The sequence below is a fragment of the Anolis carolinensis genome, chromosome 1 (assembly GCF_035594765.1).
Source record: "Anolis carolinensis isolate JA03-04 chromosome 1, rAnoCar3.1.pri, whole genome shotgun sequence".
NCBI lineage: Eukaryota > Metazoa > Chordata > Lepidosauria > Squamata > Dactyloidae > Anolis > Anolis carolinensis.
In genome coordinates this window covers 242,361,097-242,384,937 of record NC_085841.1, presented here as the reverse complement: position 1 = coordinate 242,384,937, position 23,841 = coordinate 242,361,097, and the positions used below count along the sequence as shown (strand labels likewise).

The 23,841-nt window shown below is 41.9% G+C and overlaps 1 protein-coding gene across 11 annotated transcripts in view; it reads right to left on the bottom strand.

The window, feature by feature from the left end:
- tns1 (tensin 1) overlaps positions 1 to 23,841 on the bottom strand; it is a 432,533-nt gene that overhangs the window by 285,555 nt on the left and 123,137 nt on the right. For all 11 annotated transcript variants that reach the window (XM_008110407.3, XM_008110418.3, XM_008110425.3 and 8 more), the window contains exon 2: positions 4,260 to 4,374. In XM_008110407.3, coding sequence (XP_008108614.2) covers positions 4,260 to 4,374 — 115 coding nt within the window. The remainder of the gene's footprint in view (positions 1 to 4,259; positions 4,375 to 23,841) is intronic.

The following is a 23,841-nucleotide window of genomic DNA, read 5'->3' as shown; positions in this document are numbered from 1 at the left end:
CTTGATAGGATCATTCCCCCATCAAACACTATATGCAGTATCCACTAATGACTCAAACAGCAACACATCACACAAATCATGTTGCTAACCTCTAGTCCAAACCTCAAGTAGGTGTCAAAAAGTAACCAAGATACTCCTCTATCTGTGCACAATTTTCATGCATTTAGATAACTTTCATCCCAGTGTGACAGGCAGCATCCCGCAAAGATCTCAAGAAAAATTATGTATATATTTTTATCCTATCAGTGGTCATTTCTTGAATTTACTCCTGAACCTCTGCACCCAGATTCTGGTTTAATGTCCAAAACATTATAAGCGGTTTTTGCTGGTCTAACCAACACCAGGATATATAGGAAAAGCTGGAACATTTAGAGCAGTGTTTCTCAACCTGTGGGCTGTGGCCCAGCATTGGGCCATTAGAACAAAAATCCGGTCTGCAGACGTCTTTCCTCTTTAATTAATTATTTATTTATTTTATTTCTGCCCCTTTCCGCAGAGCTGACCACTGCATTGGATCGCCCACATCAGCTCTAGATTATTAAATATGGTTTTCTGTGGGCTAGCAGATAGCAATTACTGGATGGCATATGTTCTGTATCAGAAACTTGAGCTGATGTGGTCTATCCAATGCAAATTTCTGAATCAGCACTCCAAATAATCAAACCGAATCTAAAGTTGACCAAAAACTGATTTGTAACCCTTTTGGTACTAACGTTGGAGAGTGGCCCCTAGTTAAAGTGGTCCCTGGTCAAAACAAGGTTGGGAACCACTGATTTAGAGCAAACTTTCCTCAAACCAGCTGTTGGACATGATGAGTTGAACTGGAAAATCTCTCCCCCTGCCTTGGCTTTTTGGTCTGGGTGGCTGCAGTGAAGTGTATTTGATACAAAGTGCATCATTTTGCTCAGTGTACCTGAGAATCCATGTCACTGGATTCTAATCAATGTCAAAATAAATAAACGAACGAATGAATCACACCACCTAGTGGTAAACTTGAGAAAGAAATTGTCTGTTGATGTGTGTACATTTGTTTCATTAACTACAACTAGATGGTGTGATTCAGCTTCAAGTTGCCTGTTGACTTATGGAAATCACACACCACTTCAGTTCACTGTTTGGTGAAGCTACCTTGGTTCTCTATACCAGGAGAAAGGTGGGATAAAAATAAAGAAAATAAATAGGAAATAAGTTGATTAAAAGCCATTGAGACAAATATTAAACCTGCTGTACAAATAAATTCTACAGCAAGAACCTTAAATCACTGGCCCTTGAAATAGAATTTCCATTTGTCAAACTGGCAAATGACGTGACTCTTTTTTTTATCCTGACTTCTGAAGCAATTGTTTGCTTTCATAAACTAGTATTCTGCTTATTATACATTTTTGTGTTTCATTTATATCTGACTCCTCCATTGATGTTTTTGAGTCTGAACTAGTGGGACTTTCTATATTATATGAATAATATTAAAGATCTAGCCCTACCTCTGAGCCCCAAAAGGGAAGATGCTTTAGCATGCAACCTTACACAGGCACTTCTTGGAATGAATATGACATCTTAATGCCCTGCATGGCTGGTGCCCATAAGACAATGTAAGACCACACAAGACTGCAGACCACACATTTAACTGATTCTTCATCCCTCCCTCCTCTCCCAAAGATACTTACATATTTTTCTTTTATTTTATTTTCTCTTTTAAAAAACAGCTGAGGAGCCTGTGGTTTTCCAGATATTACCAGACTCCAATAACTATCAGTCTTAGCCGGTCAATGATGAGCAATGAGCAGAGTTTAAACTAAAAGTAAAGGTAAAGGTTTTCCCCTGACATTAAGTCTAGTTGTGTCCAACTCTGGGGGTTGGTGCTCATCTCCATTTTTAAACCGAAGAGCCAGCATTGTCCGTAGACAACACCAAGGTCACATGGCCGGTATGACTGCATGGAGCACCGTTACCTTCCCTCTGGAGAAGTACCTATTGATCTACTCATATTTGCATGTTTTCGAACTGCTAGGTTGGCAAAAGCTGGGGCTAACAATGGGAACTCACCCTGCTCCCCGGATTTGAACTGCCAACCTTTTGGACAGCAAGTTCAGCAGCTCAGCAGTTTAACCCACTGTGCCACTGGGGCAAAGTTTAAATAAATCACCAGCAATTTGTTAAATACAGAGGATCACTTCCAAATCTGCCTGTATTCATATGGTCTTCATTCCGAGACTTTCTGTTTAATTTGTCAATTCAAAGGTGTGAGTTATGTTCCACATTTTGCAATCACATCCAAAGTTTCCCGGCAAAAGGAGCATGAAGGCTGAAGAGGGAGCTCTATTGGCGGCTTTCCTGTTTTCCAGTGGCAGTCACTGTGGGTGATCAATTAATCACATTGGCATCCCATTCATTAGCACAACTGCAACAATGTAAACATTAGAACAGATAGTGCAAAGTGTGACATCTTGTGGCCAGCTGCAAAACGACAGGGCCACTTGGAGGCCTTGGAAACCGTCTATGACTGTGCTACCCAAACTGGTGGCCCTTGGGCAAGTGCTGATACTTATGGCCATTAGTTGCCTGTCTATAGTGAGTTTTTAAGAAAGAAAAAAGTGAATAGAGTCAATGGACACATATGTGATGCCAGTCCCTAGCACAACAGGGGAAAAAATACTTGCCAGCCCCCAAATCAAAGAGCCTTAGTAGTACTGTTCTAGGAAGCATTACAGCCAAAGGAATACCTCGATCATTTCCTACTTATAGGGACTCTAAGGCTTTATCTACACTGCCATATAATGCAGTTTCATAATGCATTAAAACTGCATTATATGGCAATGTAAATGGAGCCTTAGTAGCATTTATATCCTACTTCTCCTCCAACAAGCTAAAGGTGAAGAACATAGCTCTTCTGCTCCCCACTTCATCCTTACACAAACCCTAATAATAATAATAATAATAATAATAATAATAATAATAATAATAATAATAAAACTTTACCCCACCACCATCTCCCCACGGGGACTCGGGGCGGCTCACACGGGGCAACGCCCAACTAGCAAAATTTACAGAAACAACAGCATAAATACATTGAACAATATACAAAAAATAATAAAACACAGTATACAAGGGTAAGACAGAGTAAACTTAAAGTCATTCAGTGATGCACCCAGTGATTACTCATATTGGGAACATGAACCCACATCTTTCATGTCCCAAGGCAGCACTCTTAAAATTTCATCAGATGGGCTCTCATTTACTGTCAGTGGAATGCTACACAGGTCACCTGTGGTATCTAGCCAATGAAACGTTTAGTGTGTCAAATGTTGCTGCTTCAAACAGATGCAGCTCAAAAACCATTTTTAAAGTCTTGCTCTATTGTATGGCCAGATGCTAGAAACAAAACAAGATATTGAAGCCACCTAGTCCTGCAGACTAGATTCTGCAAAGGATATATAGTCATGGCATGAACAGTAGAGCTAGAAAGAATATGTCAAAATATTCCAAAAATAGTTTTTTAAAAGCCATATGTTTGGAGTATCCAAGAGCCCTGAAAAAAGAAGCCTGAACAGATGATAATCTTCACAGTTTGGAAGTTATTCTATTCAGAATTTGCATATGGTGGTTTTGTGCATAAAACAGCATTTTCTCTGTGAAAAATGTTTCAACATAGAAATATTAATTCCTATACAAAAGATGCTATTTTCTTAGAAAATGAGGAATTTGTTGTGTGAAAGGTTCACACACAATTGATTTGCATACAAATCATTGTTTTCTGTAAAGAAAACTTCATTTTTTACAAGGGAATTAGTATTTCTCCATAGAAACATTTTTTACACAGAAAATGCTGTTTTTGCCTAGAAAACATTATTTTCCACCAAATAAGTTCTCAATTATGAATAGTCTTTTGAAACTGAATGGTTTTTAAAACTTTTTCACAGAGGAAAAACAATAACAGGAATTATTCTTTTTTACCTTTGAGAAGAAGGTACATATATAATGACCATCCCTAATGAAAACAGTCAACTTCAGCTAACCGTTGGTGCTCCAACACCTCCATGTGTTTCCCCTTCATTATGAAATGAAGACTTTGCTATTCCATGTTTCCACTAGGAATTGCTTCTCCATTTGGCAGAGGACGAAATAAATGGACCATGTACATGTCGATATTTTCTGGGGTGGTTATATAAAGTATTTTCCTGAATCAGTTCACTTTCCCCACTCACCAACCCAATTCTGTTGGGCATTGTGGGCCTTACTCTCCAAAGCCCAGCATCACTCACCTCGACAAGTACTCCCCTCGCGGGTGATAGCCTGCCGACATATCCCACATGGCTTCACCTTCTTGAAGCTCTTCACTTTGAAGGTGTGTGATGTGGATGCTTCGAGGTCCTCAGGCTGCCGGAAGGAAAGGAAAGAGATACAATGTTGTCAGTGATAGCATAAGCCTCTTCCTTTCTAAACCAATTAACTGAATGAAATTATTTTGCAATTGCTCTGTATTCATGATAAGGAAAGGAGCAAATAGAAGGTAGATCAGGATTAACTGTTGATCACTTGGCAACCTCCATTAGATCGAAAACATCCCATGGTTCAATAATAGTGACAACAGAAAACCGCTTAAATGAAGCTGCTGAAATCAATATGCATGCATGCATATGTCAGTTATCACAGTCTCTGACAAAAAAGCTCTTTTTATAAAGTCTTTTTCATGCTTGTCCACCTGTGCTTTTCCTTCTTGTCCATTGTCTAACTGGAGGGTTTCTAGCAGCATCAGCATTTGGAGGAATGGAGAAACACCAACCTGTTGCAGTTCCCTGGCTGAAATAAGCAGAGCCTGAGATGGGAGAGAGTGGAATTGTATTCTAGCCAATCCTACTATAGCCCTGTGTGCCTCTCTATAAAAGGCAAGTATTCAGCAGCTGCCTTCAGAATCCCTGACAAAATATACATGAACAGGAAAATAGAGAAAGCAGGAAATGAGGTAATCTTCCTCATCAGCATTCCCCAACAAGTTCAGAAAGCACCTATCTATATGCTTGTCCACCAAAATCATAAAACAGAGGTTGGTGAAAGGAAAAGTAATCTCTGAATACATTTTGAAAGAAGCCCTCAAATAGTCTCTAGAAAAGTGGTTCTCAACCTGTGGGTCCCCAGCTGTTAGGATTTCTGGGAATTTATTTATTTTATTTATTTACCTCATTTTTACCCCGCCCTTCTCACCCGGAGGGTCTCAGGGCGGCTTACAACAGCCTGCAAACTACATTGCCCAAAACACATTCAATAAAACAACGGCATATTAATAAACAATAAAACAGTACCACATCAATTAAAACTCTAATTAGACTCTATTAAACCATGAATTATAAAATTTAAAATGCATATATAGTTAAATTTGTCCACTAACACCTTCGTGTGCACCTTGATTCATGTCATATCGACCTCAGATGTTACTCCTCGAACACTTGAGTACATAGCCATGTCTTCATGGCCTTCCTGAAACCTAGGAGAGTTGCAGCTTGTCGAACACTACTGGGGAGGGCATTCCACAGCCGGGGAGCCATCACCGAGAAGGCCCTGTCCCTCATTCCCACCAGCCGCACCTCCGAAGCAGGTGGGACCGAGAGCAGGGCCTCTCCAGATGATCTTAAGAACCTAGTAGGTTCATAGGAGGAGATACGTTCGGACAAGTAGTTTTGGCCAAAACCGTTTAAGGATTTATAGGTCAAGACTTTGAATTGGGCTCGGTTGCATATTGGCAGCCAGTGGAGCTGGCTTAGCAGGGGGGTGGTACGCTCCATGTATGCTGCTCCAGTTATTAATCTGGAGCTTCCGGGCCTTCTTCAAAGGCAACCCCACGTAGAGAGAGCTGCAGTAGTCCAAACGGGATGTAACCAGAGCGTGGATCACTGTGGCCATGTCTGGCTTCCCAAGGTACGGGTGCAACTGGGGCACAAGTCTAAGTTGTGCGAAGGCTCCCCTGGCCACCGCCGAAACCTGGGGTTCCAGGCTCAGCAATGAGTCCAGGAGAACCCCCAGACTGTGAACCTGTGTCTTCAGGGGGAGTGTGACCCCATCCAACACAGGTTGCAACCCTGTACCCTGTTCAGCCTTACGACTGACCTGGAGGACCTCTGTCTTGTCTGGATTGAGTTTCAATTTGTTTGCTCTCATCCAGTCCGACACAGCAGCCAAGCACCGGTTCAGGACCTGGACAGCCTCCTTAGTAACAGGTGGAAAGGAGTGACAGAGCTGAACATCATCTGCGTACAGATGACACCGAACCCCGAAACTCCAGATGATTTCTCCAAACGGCTTCATGTATATGTTAAATAGCATGGGGGACAGTACAGAACCCTGCATGACCCCACAAGACAAAGATTGTGCGGCCGAGAAGGAGTCCCCCAGTGACACCATCTGGGACTGACCCTCCAGGAATGAGCAGAGCCACTGCAGAACAGTACCTCCAAGTCCCATTCCCACGAGGCATCCCAAAAGGATACCGTGATCGGCGGTATCAAAGGCCTCTGAGAGGTCCAGCAGGACCAGCAGGGACACACTCTCCCTGTCCAGCTCGTGGCATAGATCATCTACTAAGGCGACCAAAGCTGTCTCGGTACCATTCCCTGGCCTGAAACCAGACTGTGCCAGATCTAGATAATCAGTGTCTACCAAGAATGCCTGGAACTGTGCGGCCACCACACGTTCCACGACCTTGCCCAAAAAGGGGAGATTGGAAATAGGCCGATAGTTATCCAATTGAGTGGGGTCCAGTGATGGCTTTTTCAACAGCGGTTTGATCACAGCCAATTTGAGGCTCACTGGAAATATGCCTTCCCAAAGGGAGGCATTCACCACCACCTTCACCCACTCGGCCAACCCCCTTCTGGCTTCTCTCACCAGCTAAGGGTCTAGGATGCATGTGGTAGCCCTCGCCTCTCCAACCACCTTGTCCACATCCTCAGGCTGCACAAATTGAAACAAATCCATCAAAATGGGACAAGTGGATGCTCTAGGTACAGCCTCGGAGACTGCCGTTAATATAGTGTCAAAGCTAGAATGGATCAAAGCGACTTTGTCCGCAAAGAACCGAGCAAATGCTTCACAGCGGGCTGCCGAGTTGTCAGGGATCCCGTCTTGGGAGACGGGATATAACAAACCTCTGACTACTCGGAACAGCTCCACCGGACGGTTCTTTGCGGATGCAATATTAGCTGCATAGAAGGAATTTTTTGCAACATCTATTGCCGCGGCATATGTCCTGAGGTAGGAGCATAGCCGTGTTCAATTTGGCTCATCCATCTCTGAACGCCACATGTTCACTAGTTCCCTCTTCTTTTGCTTCATCGCTGCCAACTCCTCAGTGAACCAAGGAGATGGTTTAGCTCGGGTACTTGAGAGGGGACATTCCGGAGCGATTGTGTCTATTGCCCTGGTCATCTCCTTGTTCTAGAGAGCGACCAGAGTATCGACAGTCGCCAGCCGAGGTAGCGGGAAACTCCCCAAGAGCTGTCAGAAATCCATCTGGATCCATCAATCTCTTGAGGCAGACCATTTTAATAGGTCCACCACCCCTGCGGAGGTTAGGGGGTGCAACAAGTCTAAACCTGATCAGGTGGTGGTTGGTCCATGGCAATGGAGAGATGGTGAGCTCCTCCACACCGCCACCTTCCTCCCATCCCTGGCAGAAAACCAAGTCAAGTGTGTGCCCTGCTCTGTGGGTAGGGCCAGATACTAATTGGGGCAGCCCCATGGTTTCCATGGTGGCCATGAAGTCCTGAGCCGCCCCAGAGGGAGTGGTCTCAGCATGAACATTGAAGTCCACCAGCACAATGAGCCATTGAGACTGCAATGCCAGGCCTGAGACCACCCCGGCTAGCTCAGGCAGGAAGACTGTAGTGCAGTGGGGTGGTCAGTACACTAACAGAATCCCTAAACTGTCCCGATCACCTACCCTCAGGTGGACACACTCCAAGAGGGTTGACTGCAGGATGGGGCACCTGGTCAGGAGGATGGACTCCTTATAGACTAATGCGACCCCCCCCTCTCCACCCTCCAGATCTTGGTTGGTGCAGCACAGAGTAACCTGGTGGACAAAGCTGGGTGAGATTAACCCCCCCCCGCCCCCAGCCTCATCCAACCAGGTCTTTGTTATGCACGCCAGGTCTGCCCTCTCATCCAGGCTAAGGTCCTGGATGATCGCTGATTTTCCGTTGACAGAAAACACCACCTTCAGATCAGCGGGTCTGCCAATCTGGGCACCCAAATTTCCTATGTCAGGAGGCCATTTTAAATCTACAAGAACTCTCCTTCTTTCCCTAGGCTGAATTAAATTATGCCTCCCTTTCCCATATCTCCCCCTTCGCTGAATTACTTTATTAGCCCCCCCCCCCCGGCTGATACATGCCCCCCTCTCTCCATGGTCCATCACAGCGGTAATGCTAGTTGTTAAATATAAACAAGATCTTATAATACCGCTAAAGTGGCACATGCCAAATAAAGGGGGATTCTTCCACAGCCTTTAGTAAGGTGCTCAAGTGCGATAGTTCTAAGGTCAAAATTTACTTACGAGATAAAACCAGAAGGAACCCGTTTTTCCCACCCTCCTACCCACCATCCCTGCCCCTTAAAATTAATGCCTTAATTAACAGCACAGTTCGAACTCATAAAAGATGATAAAGATAGCAGCACATATAAACTGAAGTGCTTCAGTGCTCACCTATAGTCTAATAATTAGTTTACAGGGCAGTTTACAGATCAGCAGGGGTTCAATGATGTATAAGATAAGGTGGTTCAGCTCAATTCCATCAATCAAAGTTTTTCCAGTAAGGTGCTCCAGTGCTCAAAAGTGCCAGTCCAGCAGAATATTTAATAGGCGGCAGAATTGGCCAATAAGTGCATACTAAGATAATCAGTTGATAAAGTTCATAAAGTGCTTGACAGGCCGCAGATGACGAAAGCTGTATGCCATGCAAGTACAGTAGAGTCTCACTTATCCAAGCTAAACGGGCCAGCAGAAGCTTGGATAAACGAATATCTTGGATAATGAGGGATTAAGGAAAAGCCTATTAAACATCAAATTAGGTTATGATTTTACAAATTAAGCACCAAAACATCATGTTATACAACAAATTTGACAGAAAAAGTAGTTCAATACGCAGTAATGTTATGTTGTAATTACTGTATTTATGAATTTAGCACCAAAATATCATGATATATTGAAAACATCGACTACAAAAATGGCTTGGATAATCCAGAGGCTTGGATAAGCGAGGCTTGGATAAGTGAGACTCTACTGTAATTGTAGAATGGATCCTTACCAAGCCACCAGAGCATACCTTTACAAATGAGCTACTGCTGATAAACTCTATTCCACTGTCAGGCAACAAAATGCAGGCAAAAACTTGGATAATATGAAGGGAAGCCAACCAGTTCTTATAAGAACAAGGGCAGCTTCTTGTGATCTCAGGGCTCCATCCTTGCAACCTCCTGGCAAAGTCCTAGGATGCTTCTGGACTGTTTCTGCCACTGGAGTCAGGAGGCTCTTAAAGGATCCAACGACCCACACCCAAAAGCAGCAGCCCCCAAGTGGAAGCCACAGCAGGTGCAGGGAGCCACGGCCAGTTTGTAGGTAGGCCTGCTCAGCAGCAGTTTCCACAGTTCTTGTGGTCCAAAAGGCAGACAGCAGGACTGCTGTTGTAGAAGCTCTTACCTTCTGGACTGAATTGAATGCCAAAACATCTGGGGACCCACAGGTTGAGAACTACTGCTCTAGAAAATGCTCAAAAAGTGTTGTTAAAAGTGCAAGGTTTACCTCACCTGGTTGCTTCATTTCACATGTAAATATTATTAGTTTCGAATAAAACGTTTTCCTGAGAAGCATGATAAGTGGTTCCTCCTTTTTGTGGTGCGCATCCCTATTTTTTCTATGGCACATCCCTATTTTTTTCTATGGTACCAAAATGACACATCACTTTTCTTTCCATGACACCAAATGTTCTGTTAAAGAAATAATGCCGGTGAACGTATCTATTTCATTAAATGAGCTATACTTGGAGCAAAGGAAGGAGGGAAGACCAGTACATTTCTGTGTGGACAGATAAAGGTCTGGATTCTAGTTCTGGTACTAAAAACAAACTTTCTGTTTTAAGTATGTACACAGACCTTGTTCTTCAGTGTCAAACCCATTTCCCAAACTATTAGATCGTTCCTGACTCTAGCTGATGAACCTCAGCGGGTTTTGTTTTTGGTTTTTTTTTGGGGGGGGGGGGGGCAGATCCTACAAGTCTGCCTAGTCATGATTTAGACCAGGCATGGACTTAAACTTCCTGAAATACCAGCCACTGTTAGGAATTGTGGGAGTTGAAGTCTAAAACACCTGAAGGGCCGAAGTGTGCCCATGCCTGATTTAGACACTTCTTTTACTGCTGATGGTCCATTCATCTCACCTACCACGTACTACTCTGTTTGCAAGGTACCTCACAGCGAACCGCCCTCTGCAGAGACAGCAAGTGCAACACCTGGAATCGGAAGATCAGAACTGCCAAAATTGTCATACTTCCTAAATTTAGGAGGTGGTCACTCCTTGGTGCATGTGTTGTGTGTATTATGTGTTCCTTCATGACTCCTGTCAATGTATGGTAACCCCACACATTTTGTAAGGTTTTCTTAGGCAAGGAACAGTCAGATGGCTTTGCCAGTTCCTTCCTCTGAAATGTAGCCTATAGCATCTAGTATTTGCTAGCAGTCTCCCATCCAAATACTAACCAGGTTGATCTTGCTTAGCATCAAAGGTCAGACAGGATCTGATACTGAAGTGAAATCTCCACACATTTGGGACAAATTCCTTTCTACCAGTCTGTGAAGTTACAGAATTATAGGTCTGAGAAATAAGTAAGAAGGGCAGTTGAAGGACACTTCAAATGTTGCATTTTGTACCAAGAAACACATTCTCCACATAGAAAATAACATACATAAGCATCAGATAGGCTCATGTGTGTAATTGTGGCTTTTGCCTGTGAGGCCCAAGTGTTTACCATGCCCCAGCTAGTATGTATTTTGCCCTTTGCAGCACTGTCTGAAAATGACACGGTGTGCATACAAATGTAAACAGACAGCACAGCCCGAGAGCATGTCATCAACCTTATGAACTTGTCCTACTTAACATCTGGTGGTGGCTGCTCAGTATCATTGCAGTTTTTTTATTACATATAATAATGTTTTATCACCATCATCATCCATGCCATCAGGTCTTCTTCCTGTTTTATGCATCTTGCCTTGGATGCTCCAAAAACAAGGTGATTAATCAGCATTATGCAACAATAAAGAGCTGACGTTAAGCTCATTTTTAAAGCGCTATAAAATTGTTCCATATTTATAGTAAAGAGAGACTTGGCTTAAAATGGATAAGATAGAGGCAGTCTAGATAGGACAATCTGCGCCATTTACATATATAATGCAAAAAAGCTTGATTTAGAATTCAAGATTTAGATGTTTAGACAAGTCTTTGAGAATGCCTAGCCTAATAGTCCACAATGTAATGATACAGCACCACACTTTTATCCCATGCCCTTGTTCCTTAGCTACAACTTGCATTATCTCTTCCCCTTCTTCTTGTTCACAGTTGGCTATATCTTTACAACACTCATCACTATAGGTTGTTGAGTGCTGTGCTCAGTTTGAAATTGTTGTTTTATATACTATTGTTTTTAGTTTGTATTGCACTGTGTGTTTATTTTTGCATTGTTTTTGGCACTTTGTGCCTTGTATAAAATTCCCCGCGTCCCTTTGGGGAGATGGAGGCAGAATAGAAAAATAAAGTTATTATTATTGTATTATTAAACATAAAAGGGGACAAGTAGACAAGGGATAGGTACCTTCCTCTTATCCTCTTCTGCCTCCTTATCTTTGCTGCTTTACTATTTCAGGCATTTTTCTCCCCTATTCAGCTGCACTGCTAGATGTGAGTCAATAGGATAGGGGGATAAAAGTCCATCAGACACTAGAGTAAGGTATAAGGCACGGCGGGAAAAGTGTTTAGTTCCTCTCACTCATATTGTTTCTCTTTATTGCAAAAATCACCTCCCACCCTCTATATGAATAAGGCAGACATATGAACAACTGCACACAGACTTTCCCAGCCCTCCTCCTTGGCCTCTGGGAACTATAATACCAAAGGTTTCTTCGCTGCGCCACTGGGTGTCAGTATCAGACATGAATCCATCAACAAAGTAAGTTCTGGGTCAGAGACCATCTCATACAATCATTGAAGAAGGAACTTTTATTTGCTTTTATAGCAAACCTCCAGCTCTTTAGACTACAGTAAAGGTCCTTGTTCTGTGGTCCTGTTCATGTTAACTATTTTCATATGTGGTGACTTAAGCCTTTGCACATACTTTAAGCTATATTTGATTTACTGTATATACACATATTTAAATTAACTTCATGTATACATTAAGGACAGGTTTTGGGATAAAAAACTATGGATTGTGCTATGACCTGTAGATAAGTTAAGATCATTCCATGGAAAAGGGAAAGCATAAATTTTGCCTCAAGGAGCCAGTCATCCTTGGCTGCCACCATTTTCCAGCCCAGGCTTTCAAGAAGGGAAGATGTGGCACCATGGTGAAGACAGTATTGGGGATCAGAGCTTCTTTTAGGTTTCCCTGAAATGAACTAAGATCTTGCCTTTTGACAGAAGAGAATAGCTCCCTTTTTGAGGGGAGTTAAGGTATAATACTTACATTGACCCATTGATAAGTTGACCCAGGTTTTTTTTGTGCACAGATTTTTTTACTAAAATTTCTAGAGTTATACATGAGTATATAGCAGGAACGGGCACACTTGGACCCTCTAGGTATTTTGGACTTCAACTCCCACAATTGAGGAGGACAGAAGTTTGCCCATATTTGGTATACAGGGTAATGTTTGTAAGTCATCTGGAGTCTCAGTTTTGGAGAAAAGATAAGATCTACAACTATTACTAACAACAAAAGCATAATTGGCAATTAATAATAGATAGAATTTATAAACACAATTATGAATATATAACCGAGAGATGTACATTTGTAAATTACTTGTATTCACAATCCCCATGTATTCAATAGCATAGGGAATATGTAGGGATTGAAAAAGTATTGGTTTACCAAATAGCAGTTGTTGCAAACTATGAGATCCATGGAGGCCCCGGTGGTGCAATGGATTAAACTGTAGAGCTGCTGAACTTGCTAACCCAAAGGTCGGCAGTTCGAATCCAGGGAGCAGGGTAAGCTCCCACTGTTAGCCCAAGCTTCTGCCAACCTAGCAGTTCAAAAACATGTAAATGTGAGTAGATAGGTATGGTTCTGACAAGAAGGTAATGGCACTCCTTGCAGTCATGCTGGCCACATGACCTTGGAGGTGTCTATGGACAATGCTGGCTCTTTGGCTTAGAAATTGAGATGAGCGCCAACCCCCAGAGTCGGACACATTTAAACTTAATGTCAGGGAAAAACCTATACCTTTACCTATGAGGTTCACAAATACTTTTGGGGGCTTTTTTTAGAACACGGATGAGTAAAACTGGATATCAAATATCAGTAAGGGGGTTGACTATATTCTAAAAACTTAATCTTTATATCTTTTTAGAAAGGACCATTTTTTTAATATTCACAGAGTTAAGGGTTTGACTTACAGGTCTTTATTAGGTATCGCTTTTGCGCCAGAATTGAGATTTTTAGTCTTCCTGCTTCCCTCTATATCTGTCTCTGGCCCCACAAAGCTGTTTCAGAAGATTTACAAGTTTCCCACCCCAAAGCAAGAGTTTTAGACTGTAGGGCTGCTCCTGCAATTTCTGCTAACAACTATTGTATTTGGGGCAGGGGAATATCATTTGATTAGGTTCTGAACAATAGCATTGGCCATAGTCTCAGCACTCACAGGTCATGCCCGAAATGAAAATCTCACAGGGATGCTAAATTTAGCTTCATAGCATCTCCTCTACAACACATCTTTGGAAACCAATGAATACCAAAGGATTATTTGGAACACGTTATGTCCAGGCTCTCTCATGATTTGTTCACTCTTCTTCCCCTGGTGTCAGTGGTTGTTAATTGCTGTGAAGTCTATGAATGTGAGCTCTCCAAGGGCCCCAGTCATCAACTGCCCGCTCAGATCTTACAAAGTCAGTTGTGGCTTCCTTAATAGAATCTATTCACTTATAATGTGGTCTCCCTCTTCTCCTGCTTCTCTCAATTGTACAAGCATTATCATCTTTTCCAATGAATCATGCCATTTAATCCAGTACAATAGTTTCAGTTTGGTCATTCAAGCCTCAAAAGAGAGTTCAGGCTTGGATTTCTCCAGGATCAATTTATTGGACATTTTGGTAATCCAGGATATCCCTAGAACTGTTTTCCAGCACCACATTTCATATTTCAAATACCTCACTTCCTTCCTATCAGCTTCCTTCAATATCCAGGTTTCACAAACCATAGATAGAAATCTCCCGAACCCCAAATTAAGTGTCAATACATTTCTCCTCTCTTCGAAGGGGCACTATGGATGTAACATATTAGGCCCCAAGGTCACATCATGTGAGGCCCTTCCTGATACAGAAGCATACTTCTTGGATGAAAAAGTAATCGATCATCACTATTTTGGATGTTTCCAATGCCCTTGAGCATTGGGGGAAGAAGACTAGGCACACTTGAAATAGTGCTATGAGGGCACCAGCTGCTTCCTTCCAGTGGCCCTTTCTAACTTCCTCCATATTTAGAAGGGAATGTTGCCTCATAAAGTCTTTCAGCTTTTACTTTCCAACCATTCATGTAGCATGTAGTACTTTATGCGCTCTTATGAATCTCCAGGTCTGACACTGAGATTTTATTGTCAACTTCGAGTGTACGTCAACCATAAAGTCATGCAAGAAGATCTAGAAATTCCTAGAAAGGTGCTTTCTCGGATTTAAAAAACCCAGCAATTTCTTTATTGTGCTGCTGTGAGTTTTTTGGGCTATATGGTCATGTTCCAGAAGCATTCTCCCCTGATGTTTGTCCACATCTATGGCAGGCATCCTCAGAGGTCGTGAGGTCTGTTGGAAACTAGGCAAGTGGTTGCCTCAAGCAGACAGGAGTTCTTTCTCCCACCCTGGACCTTCCACAGATATATAAACCCCACTTGCCTAGTTTCCAATAGATCCCACAATCTCTGAGGATGCCTGCTATAGATGTGGGTGAAATGTCTGGAGATAATCCTTCTGGAACATGGCCATACAGCCCAGAAAACTCACAGCAACCTATTGATTCCGGCCATGAAAGCCTTCAACAACACAATTTCTTTATTTGTGATTTTTCACTTCCACAGGGGTCCTGTGTCCCTAACCGCAGCAAATACGGAGGGCTGACTGTTCATTTATGTTAGCATTCCCACTCTGGTTCATGCCACTGATTGCAGAGTTTTTAATGTGGACTTTTCCCACAAGCTGTCATTGGGATATGAATCACCACATCATTCTGGAGAGAGACCTCTCTGTGAGGGTAGAGAAAAATACATCCTTTTCAAACTGCTTTTTAGTCATCCTAAGTATGTGAACACAAGTGGGGTTAAATGGCCTTAAATAATACATTCGTTTCATCTAGTTCTTGGAGTATGGCAAACATTTTTTTTAAAGGCCCTCATGGTCCCTTTCTTCACATGATAAAAGCCGCAGCTGGGGCGGGGGTCATATTTGCCCAGCACTTGCTTTTCACAAGCCCAGTCTTGACCCAGCCCCCCTTCCCTGCTAAGAGTTACTTCAGTCTGGGTTTCTGATACTGAGATGACTGTTCCTCCTCCCACAACATCACTTCTCACTCTCTCAGCCTCAAGGGAGATTTGAGGGGATTGAGGGGGTGGAGAAGCCATTTAGTTAATTTCAGCATGAAGAGCAAAGCTTGGAAGTTTTAAAAAAAACTGGTGGGATCCTTGAGTAACTTCTTATTTAGGTCAACAAAATGTCACAAACAGAGCAACATTTCAGATTCTCCAGAACTCTTCATAAAGTTAGCTGAGAATCACACTCCTAAAAATTTCTAGAGGCATAATTTATTGCTTTTCTTTTTAAATGTTATGGTTATCATGAGTGTTTTCTAAAAGTCCTAGACTAGAGCATCACAAATTTCCCCCATAGACTTCAGTATCCACTCTTCACCTAGTCTGTAGAAGAGTTCTGCAGAACTGAAAAGTTGCATTTCTTGTATTTTGTGATCTGCCTGAGAGAAAGACAGTGTATAAGTCAACAAAAACAATACATTATGTTTTGTTGCTGTTTATTCGTTTAGTTGATTCAGACTCTTTGTGACCTCATGGACCAGCCCACGCCAGAGCTCCCTGTCAGCTGTCGCCACCCCCAGCTCCTTCAAGGTCAAGCCAGTCACTTCAAGGATACCATCCATCCATCTTGCCCTTGGTCAACCCCTCTTCCTTTTTCCTACCATTTTCCCCAGCATCATTATCTTCTCCAAGCTTTCCTGTCTTCTCATTATGTGGCCAAAGTACTTCGTCTTTGCCTCTAATATCCTTCCCTCTAGTGAGCACTCAGGCATTATTTCCTGGAGTATGGGCTGGTTTGATCTTCTTGAGGTCCAAGGCACTCTCAGGATTTTCCTCCAACACCACAGTTAAAAAGCGTCTATCTTCCTTTGTTCAGCCTTCCTTATGGTCCAGCTCTCGCGTCCATAGGTTGCTACAGGGAATACCATTGTTTTAACTATGTGGACCTTCGTTGCCAGTGTGATGTCTCTCCTCTTCACTATTTTATCGAGATTAGTCATTGCTCTTCTTCCAAGAAGGAAACGTCTTCTGATTTCCTGGCTGCAGTCTGCATCTGCAGTAATCTTTGCGCCTAGAAATAAAAAGTCTGTCACTGCCTCCACGTTTTCTCCCTCTATTTGCCAGTTATTAATCAGTCTGGTTGCCATAATCTTGGTTTTCTTGATGTTTAACTGCAAACCAGCTTTTGTACTTTCTTCTTTCCCCTTGTTTAGAAGGCTCCTCAGCTCCTCCTCACTTTCAGCCATCAGAGTGATATCATCTGCATATCTAAGGTTGTTAATGTTTCTTCCAGCAATTTTAACTCCAGCCTTGGATTCATCAAGCCCCGCATGTCACATGAAGTGTTCTGCATACAAGTTGAATAGGTAGGGTGAAAGTATACAGCCCTGCCGTACTCTTTCCCAATCTTGAACCAGTCTATTGTTCCGTGGTCTGTTCTTACTGTGTTCTTACATTATGTTATGATACAAAACTGGATAGACTAGTCCCAGAACTTCTTTTTCTGCTCACATAATCTGAATTTCCAAAGGGAATTGGATGAAACAGCAGGATGGATGGAGATACACAACCTAATTTGGATCATTTTGATTTGATCAAGAAAATATGAAAGACAGAAAAAACCTACAATTAATTGGTCAAAATACAAGCTGCCCTTTACAACAAGGCTGTTATCCAAACCAGACTTCCTGCATAGAATTCTGCGCTCCCTTTTCCTGCTAATGCCTAATTTCATTTGGCCTTTATGTAAAGTCACCATGTTGTGTTTCCCCAATTCACATCAGCAGCTGCCAATGTCAAAAGTGCAATGGGCTGGAGTCGGGGACATGATGGCAGACAACACAAGCAGGCCATGCCCAGGGCATAAGTGAAAGCCTACACTGCAGGAGAAAGCCATAAGTTGCAGTGGCATTTTTGTGCCAGCTGTCATACACAGGTGAAATGTCAGCGGTCTTCTTTACATGGATATCTTATCTGAAAGGAACATTGTCCAAAACCTGTTAAAGGGCAGAACTGGTATTTGGAGATTCCCAGAAGCAGCTGTTCCTGAGAACCATCTAGCTATCTAGTGGTGTGCTAAGGAGACATTTGCAACTCCTGAATTCAAAGTTCAAGAGCAGCCAGTCAACAGACAAGCCTTTTCCTCCCCTCTATTGAGTCAGTATTAGCCAGTATTTCCCCCCACCCCCCTCCCCCTGGCGACTTGAGAACCAACTTGGGAAACTGCAGGTTATTTCTGGCATGAGAGAATTGGCCGTCTGCAAGGACATTACCCAGGGGATACCCGGATGTTTTGATGTTTTTACCATCCTTGTGGGAGGCTTCTCTCACGTCCCCGCATGGAGCTGGAGCTGATAGAGGGAGCTCATCCGCACGCTCCCCAGTTTGGATTCAAACCACCAACCTTCAGGTCAGAAACCCAACCTTCAAGTCATCAGTCCTGCCGGCACAAGGGTTTAACCCACTGCACCACAGGGGGCTCAATTTATTAGACAGTATGAAAACTCCAGAGTTTGGAAGCATTACTTTTCTTTTTGGACTACAACTCCCAGTATTTCCAAACCAGCCCAGTCACTGACCAGAGAAGATTCTGGTAGATGTAGGTCAAAAAGGTAGCTATTCCAAGCCCTTCCAAAAAAACACCCAAGAGAATTCTTTTGTTATAGATCATCACCAAATGTGAGAAGTATCCTTTGTTTCTGATCTCACACTCTTGGGGTGTCTTTTTTTTTTTTAAGTAAACAATCTGGAAACCCTGCTGGGGGATTTAGAGGCCTTTGGAAGGGAGGCTGAGAGGGGAGGGCAAGGGCAAGCCCAGGCTTCCTCTCTCTCTTCCCTTCATCATTTGCAGGCAGATTATGTTGCTGCATTATCAGTCGGGCGGACCGCCAGTCTGACTGGAGTCTGACCCCATACATCAAGGATGAAGAAGACGGTGCTCTTTTTTACATGTGGTGCATTGTTGTTTTTTTAATGTCACAAACCTAGATGTTTTACAATGCAGGTCATGAAAGAGTTATTTCTTCCCTTGTCTGGCCCAGAGACTATATTCCCCACCACCAGCTCATAAAAGAAAAGCTTTGAGGCATTTTATATCTGACAGTCTCCGAGGAGTAATTATAGCAGCCCAGATGAGTAAAAGGTGATCAAGACTGCCTTTTCTAACCCCTGCCTCACATTATGTCCTAACAACACCCAGCTGTTTCCAAGCTGGCCTGGCAAGGAAGTTCCCAGTCCTTGACCCACTGGCTCCAAGGGGAGTTGGGGCAGAAAATGCCCCCTTGAAAGGGGGTGTCCAACCCATGAGCCAGGTCACATGAGCCTCATGGGGTTACAAGAGGGGCAGCCAGTGGTGAGCAAAAGATTCCGCCTATGCGAAGGAAGAGAGATTAAGTGTGGACTCCCCTTCCCTTCCCTACCCACACACACACAAAAGATGAAGTTGTCCGTGTAAAACTAAATCTCTCCTTCCATGGTGACTCAAGACCTAATTAGATTAGCATCTCTGCTGAGCAGCACTCTATGAGGCCGGCACATGGCTCTCCAGCGCAAACAGCACAGCTGCTTCAGACAAGGATGTTTCACTCAGAGATGCAAGCACTCTTTGGGGTACCAGAACCATTACCTCTCACTGCTTCTTTTTAGAAATTAAAAATAACCCTAAACTCTCCCCCCAGCCTAAGCTGAGGTTATTTACTGCTTCATGGTTTAAGCATTGTCACCAAAGCTGATAATTCTGAAAATGCCTATGTGGACATGTTTTTAAACACTGTCATAGAAAACTTCCCTATTCATCAAGAGAGCACTTTTGCCAAGTGAAAACATGATTACAGCTTGAGCATCCCTTGTGCAGAATTCCAAAATCCGAAATTGTCCACATGGGTGGCTGAGATAGCGAGACCTTCGCTTTCTGATGGTTCAGTGTACATAAATTATTTTAAATGGTGTGTATAAAATTACCTTCAGGCTATGCGTATAAACTGTATATGAAGCATAAATTAATTTTTATCCTGTTTCCAAGATATTTGATTACATATACAGTAGAGTCCCCCTTAACCAACATAAACAGGCCAACAGAACGTTGGATAAGTGAAAATGTTGGATAATAAGGAGGGATTAAGGAAAGCCTATTAAAGGTCAAATTACGTTATGATTTTACAAATTAAGCACCAAAACATCATGTTTTACAACAAATCGACAGACAAAGCAGTTCAGACACAGTAATGTTATGTAGTAATTACTGTATTTACGAATTTAGCACCAAAACATCACAATGTATTAAAACATTGACTACAAAAACACTGACTACTAAAAGGCAGACTGCGTTGGATAATCCAGAATGTTGGATAAGCGAAGGTTGAATAAGTGAGACTCTACTGTATATGCAAATATTCCATTTTTAAAAGAAATGTAATCCAAAACAGTTCTGTTCCTAAACGTTTTGAATAAGGGACCCTGTCTAACCATATTCCCCCTCAACCAGATTTTATTTTAAGAGAAGTCAATTTAAAATATTAAACTATCACAACATGTTTTTTATGGTCTCAGATTTAAGACAATAAAAGGGATAGGAGAGAAAGAGAGAGACTACCATCTTTCCTAGTGCTAGAGCAAACATGCAAGCACAGCCTCCTGTTTTTCACTGAATGGAACTAAGGGTAATTAGCAGGTTTATTTCCCAGTCAGTCTTCTGGCCAAATATTGGACAAACGCTAAAGATGATCAGGGAATTTCTCAAACCTCCCAACACTGTCAAAAAGGGAGTCATCCTCCCTATCTTTCTCCTCCCCAACACATGCAGTCATGGGGGTGGAGCAACAGTGACAGGAATTCGAGAGCAGACAAGACAGGCTAGACAGATTGACATTCCCTCCTTGTACAGAGTTGACTCACTGTGAACTACAAAATGCTACAAGGTTATCTAATTCATTCCTTGCCTAGAGATAGAAGTCTACAAGAGTGACCCAAATCCAGCCCTTTACTTATATGCCTAATTTCTCAGAGGAAGGACAGTGAGTTACTTGAGCATTGTCTATATATAATTATTACAATGGGAAATATATAAAGCAGTGGTTCTCAACCTGTGGGTCCTCAGGTGTTTTGGCCTACAACTCCCAGTAATCCCAACAAGTTTACCAGCTGTTAGAATTTCTGGGAGTTGAAGGCCAAAACATCTGGGGATCCATAGGTTGAGAACCACTGTTAATAAAGAATGAGCATTCTTCAGTCCGAAATGTGTAGAGTGGGGAGGATGGAAGGTTGCACTTTAGATGTTATACTTTAACAAATACATTTTAAAAATGAAGGTGTGAGACTTATAAGTGAATCAGAGTTCAGAAGTGTTAGGACTAAGACAAGATCTTTACTAGAATTACTAAAATGTTACATGAATGACTGATAAGTGGCACATGGTTATGGCACTTCTGTGCCACTTATGGCATCTGACACACAAATGTGAATTAAGACAACATGCAGAGGAAGATTCCATGAACTACTTCCTGTTACCTTTGTCTCTTTATGCATCAGTTTGCATGATCACATTCCCAAGTTCATCCACTATTTGAGAAAGCAAATAAATAAAGCTTTCGTGGGGATTGCAAAAATAGCTAGGTCCAGAAGAGTCCTGTAACTCAAGAGTTTAGACTAAAGTGGAAAAGAGGATGCTTGGACTGATAAAATCCTAACAAGAAAACAAAATAAAAAATTATTGAAATGAGGATTTGATCTTGCTACAAAAGATCTCTGAATGCTTTCAAAATGGAGTACACCATTTTTTCTTGGGGGATTTTCTTGAGAGTGTGTAACTTGCCCAAGGTTACCAAACCCTGGTCTCTGGAGTCATAGTCCAATGCTCACACCATACTGGCTCTCAGGACTTCTAATCCAATTGGATAATATTGTGTTATTTTACTCCTAGTCAGCCACTCCCCAAATCTGCTCAAAGCTTGGCCGGCACATCACTTTAGTCTAAACAATGGTATTGCATCCAAACTGCCAAGAGACCCAGCCAAACTGAGAACCTAGTAGTTATCCTAAGATCATAGAGAAACATGTTATTTTCCCTTACAAAAAATAAATAAATAAGAAGGGTGGAAACCCACCATGATTTCTGTAAATCCAGGTACTCTCTGTGGAATTCCCACAAAGTTTCCCACAATGTATGGGGTCCTTCATTGAGGATACTGAGAAAAAGCATCAATGAAGTGCACAGGCTGAGAAAGGACTTCAGATGGCAGGGTAAAATTGCAGCACAGTTTTGTTTAAAGTTTGGCTCTTTAAACAACTGAAAGCTCAGTGGCAAGAAATATTCCAACACAAATATTTGAAAAAGCCAAAGCTGTGTTAGGGGTATGGGATGGGACAGGGCAGGGACAGAGTGTGGATGTTGACTCTATATCCATGGGAAATCTGATAATGGACAAGGTTCCTGGCAACCAAAAGTTAGGATTAAGTCTTTGCTCAATGATGATTGAATCCTGTTTTATAGCTGCAGTCTGTTGAAAAACATGTTTCCTCAGAATTGTAGTTGGGATGAAAAATCTGAAGTAGAACAAGGTCCACTGCGAGCACACAAAATGGTATACTGTAATGCAAAACTGAAATCTTCCCAATGAGGCACACACACACTTCCCCATGAGTACCTATTACTGGGAGCATTAGAATCATTCCTTCACCATCCTTACTGTTCTGGTGAGTTTATATCCTTATTCCAAACAACTACATTCACCAGGTAGTGGTAAGGGTTGAACATTTGGGGAGTGGGGGGTTAGCAAAAAGAGCTAGAACACCCTTGTGGAGAAAAGTGAAATCCAAGAAAAGAATGTGGTGTGGTTCAGTTCAAACCTTTTTTTAATACAATAACTGAAGCATGTGTTGGTATCACGATAGTAACACACCACTCGGCACAACCACACTCTGGAAAGCTACTACAGTACTTCCATCCTAATTAAGGGTGGGATATTGGCAATGCATGGTCTGCTCAGAAGGGAGTTTTACTTCAAGTTTATGGAACTCGTTCCCAAGTAAATGTGTACAGGATGGTATCGGAATTATGCATCTAAATACAGGTTCTTATCCTTAATTCTTCAAAGGGCATTATGCACATGGCAGTTTTATTCTCATCAGTAAGTATAGTATAGTATAGTAAGTATAGTAAGAAGAAAATTCTGGACCAGAATGAAGAAGGAGGGACCAGGAAGACATCCTTCCACCATGTCTCCTATATCATCAAATGGGAGTACACACCACACACACCAAGGTCTAACTAACATTCTGGACCAGAATGAAGAAGGAGGGGCCAGGAAGACTTTTTTCCACCATGTCTGCTGTATCAATTTAACAATATAATAATATATAATACTCATATTATACTATATTAATATTATAATATATTGTATATACATATAATATTGATAATAATATTATGATGTAATACAATGTAATAATAATAATACACTATTATAATTGTATATTTATATTACATGCAGTGTTACTAATAATATTTCAATATAGTTGTATAGTACAATATAAGAATATTTATTTATTTATTTCCATCATTTCTGTCCTGCCCTCCTCACCCTAAGGGACTCAGGGCGGCTTACAAAACTGGCAGAATTCGGTGCCAATACACAACAATACAAAAAAATAAAAACATAAGCAGTTAAATACAGATTTAAAACAATACAAAATACTTGAGCTATTCATCCACAAAAACCTTGTACATAAACCTTAGTCCAGACCAAGTCGAAGCCAATGCTTATGTAGTGCTTATATTGTGCTATACTAATAAAATAATTTATTGTATGTATCTATAACTTGTAAGCTGCCCTGAGTCCCCTTTGGGGTGAGAAGGGTGGGATATAAATGTTGCAAATAAATAAATAAATAAATAAATAAAAAATCAGAGCCTGGAAAAGTAACTTCCTGGAAATACAATTCCAAGAATTCCCCTGCCAAGCACCTCCAGATTCTGGGAGAAGAGTGTAAAATAAAGCTCTATTCCAATCAGAACTAGTCTCAATGACTGCAAACCTATTGGCTATTCTGGGGAAAAGTTCTACAATGGAAAAAGACAGA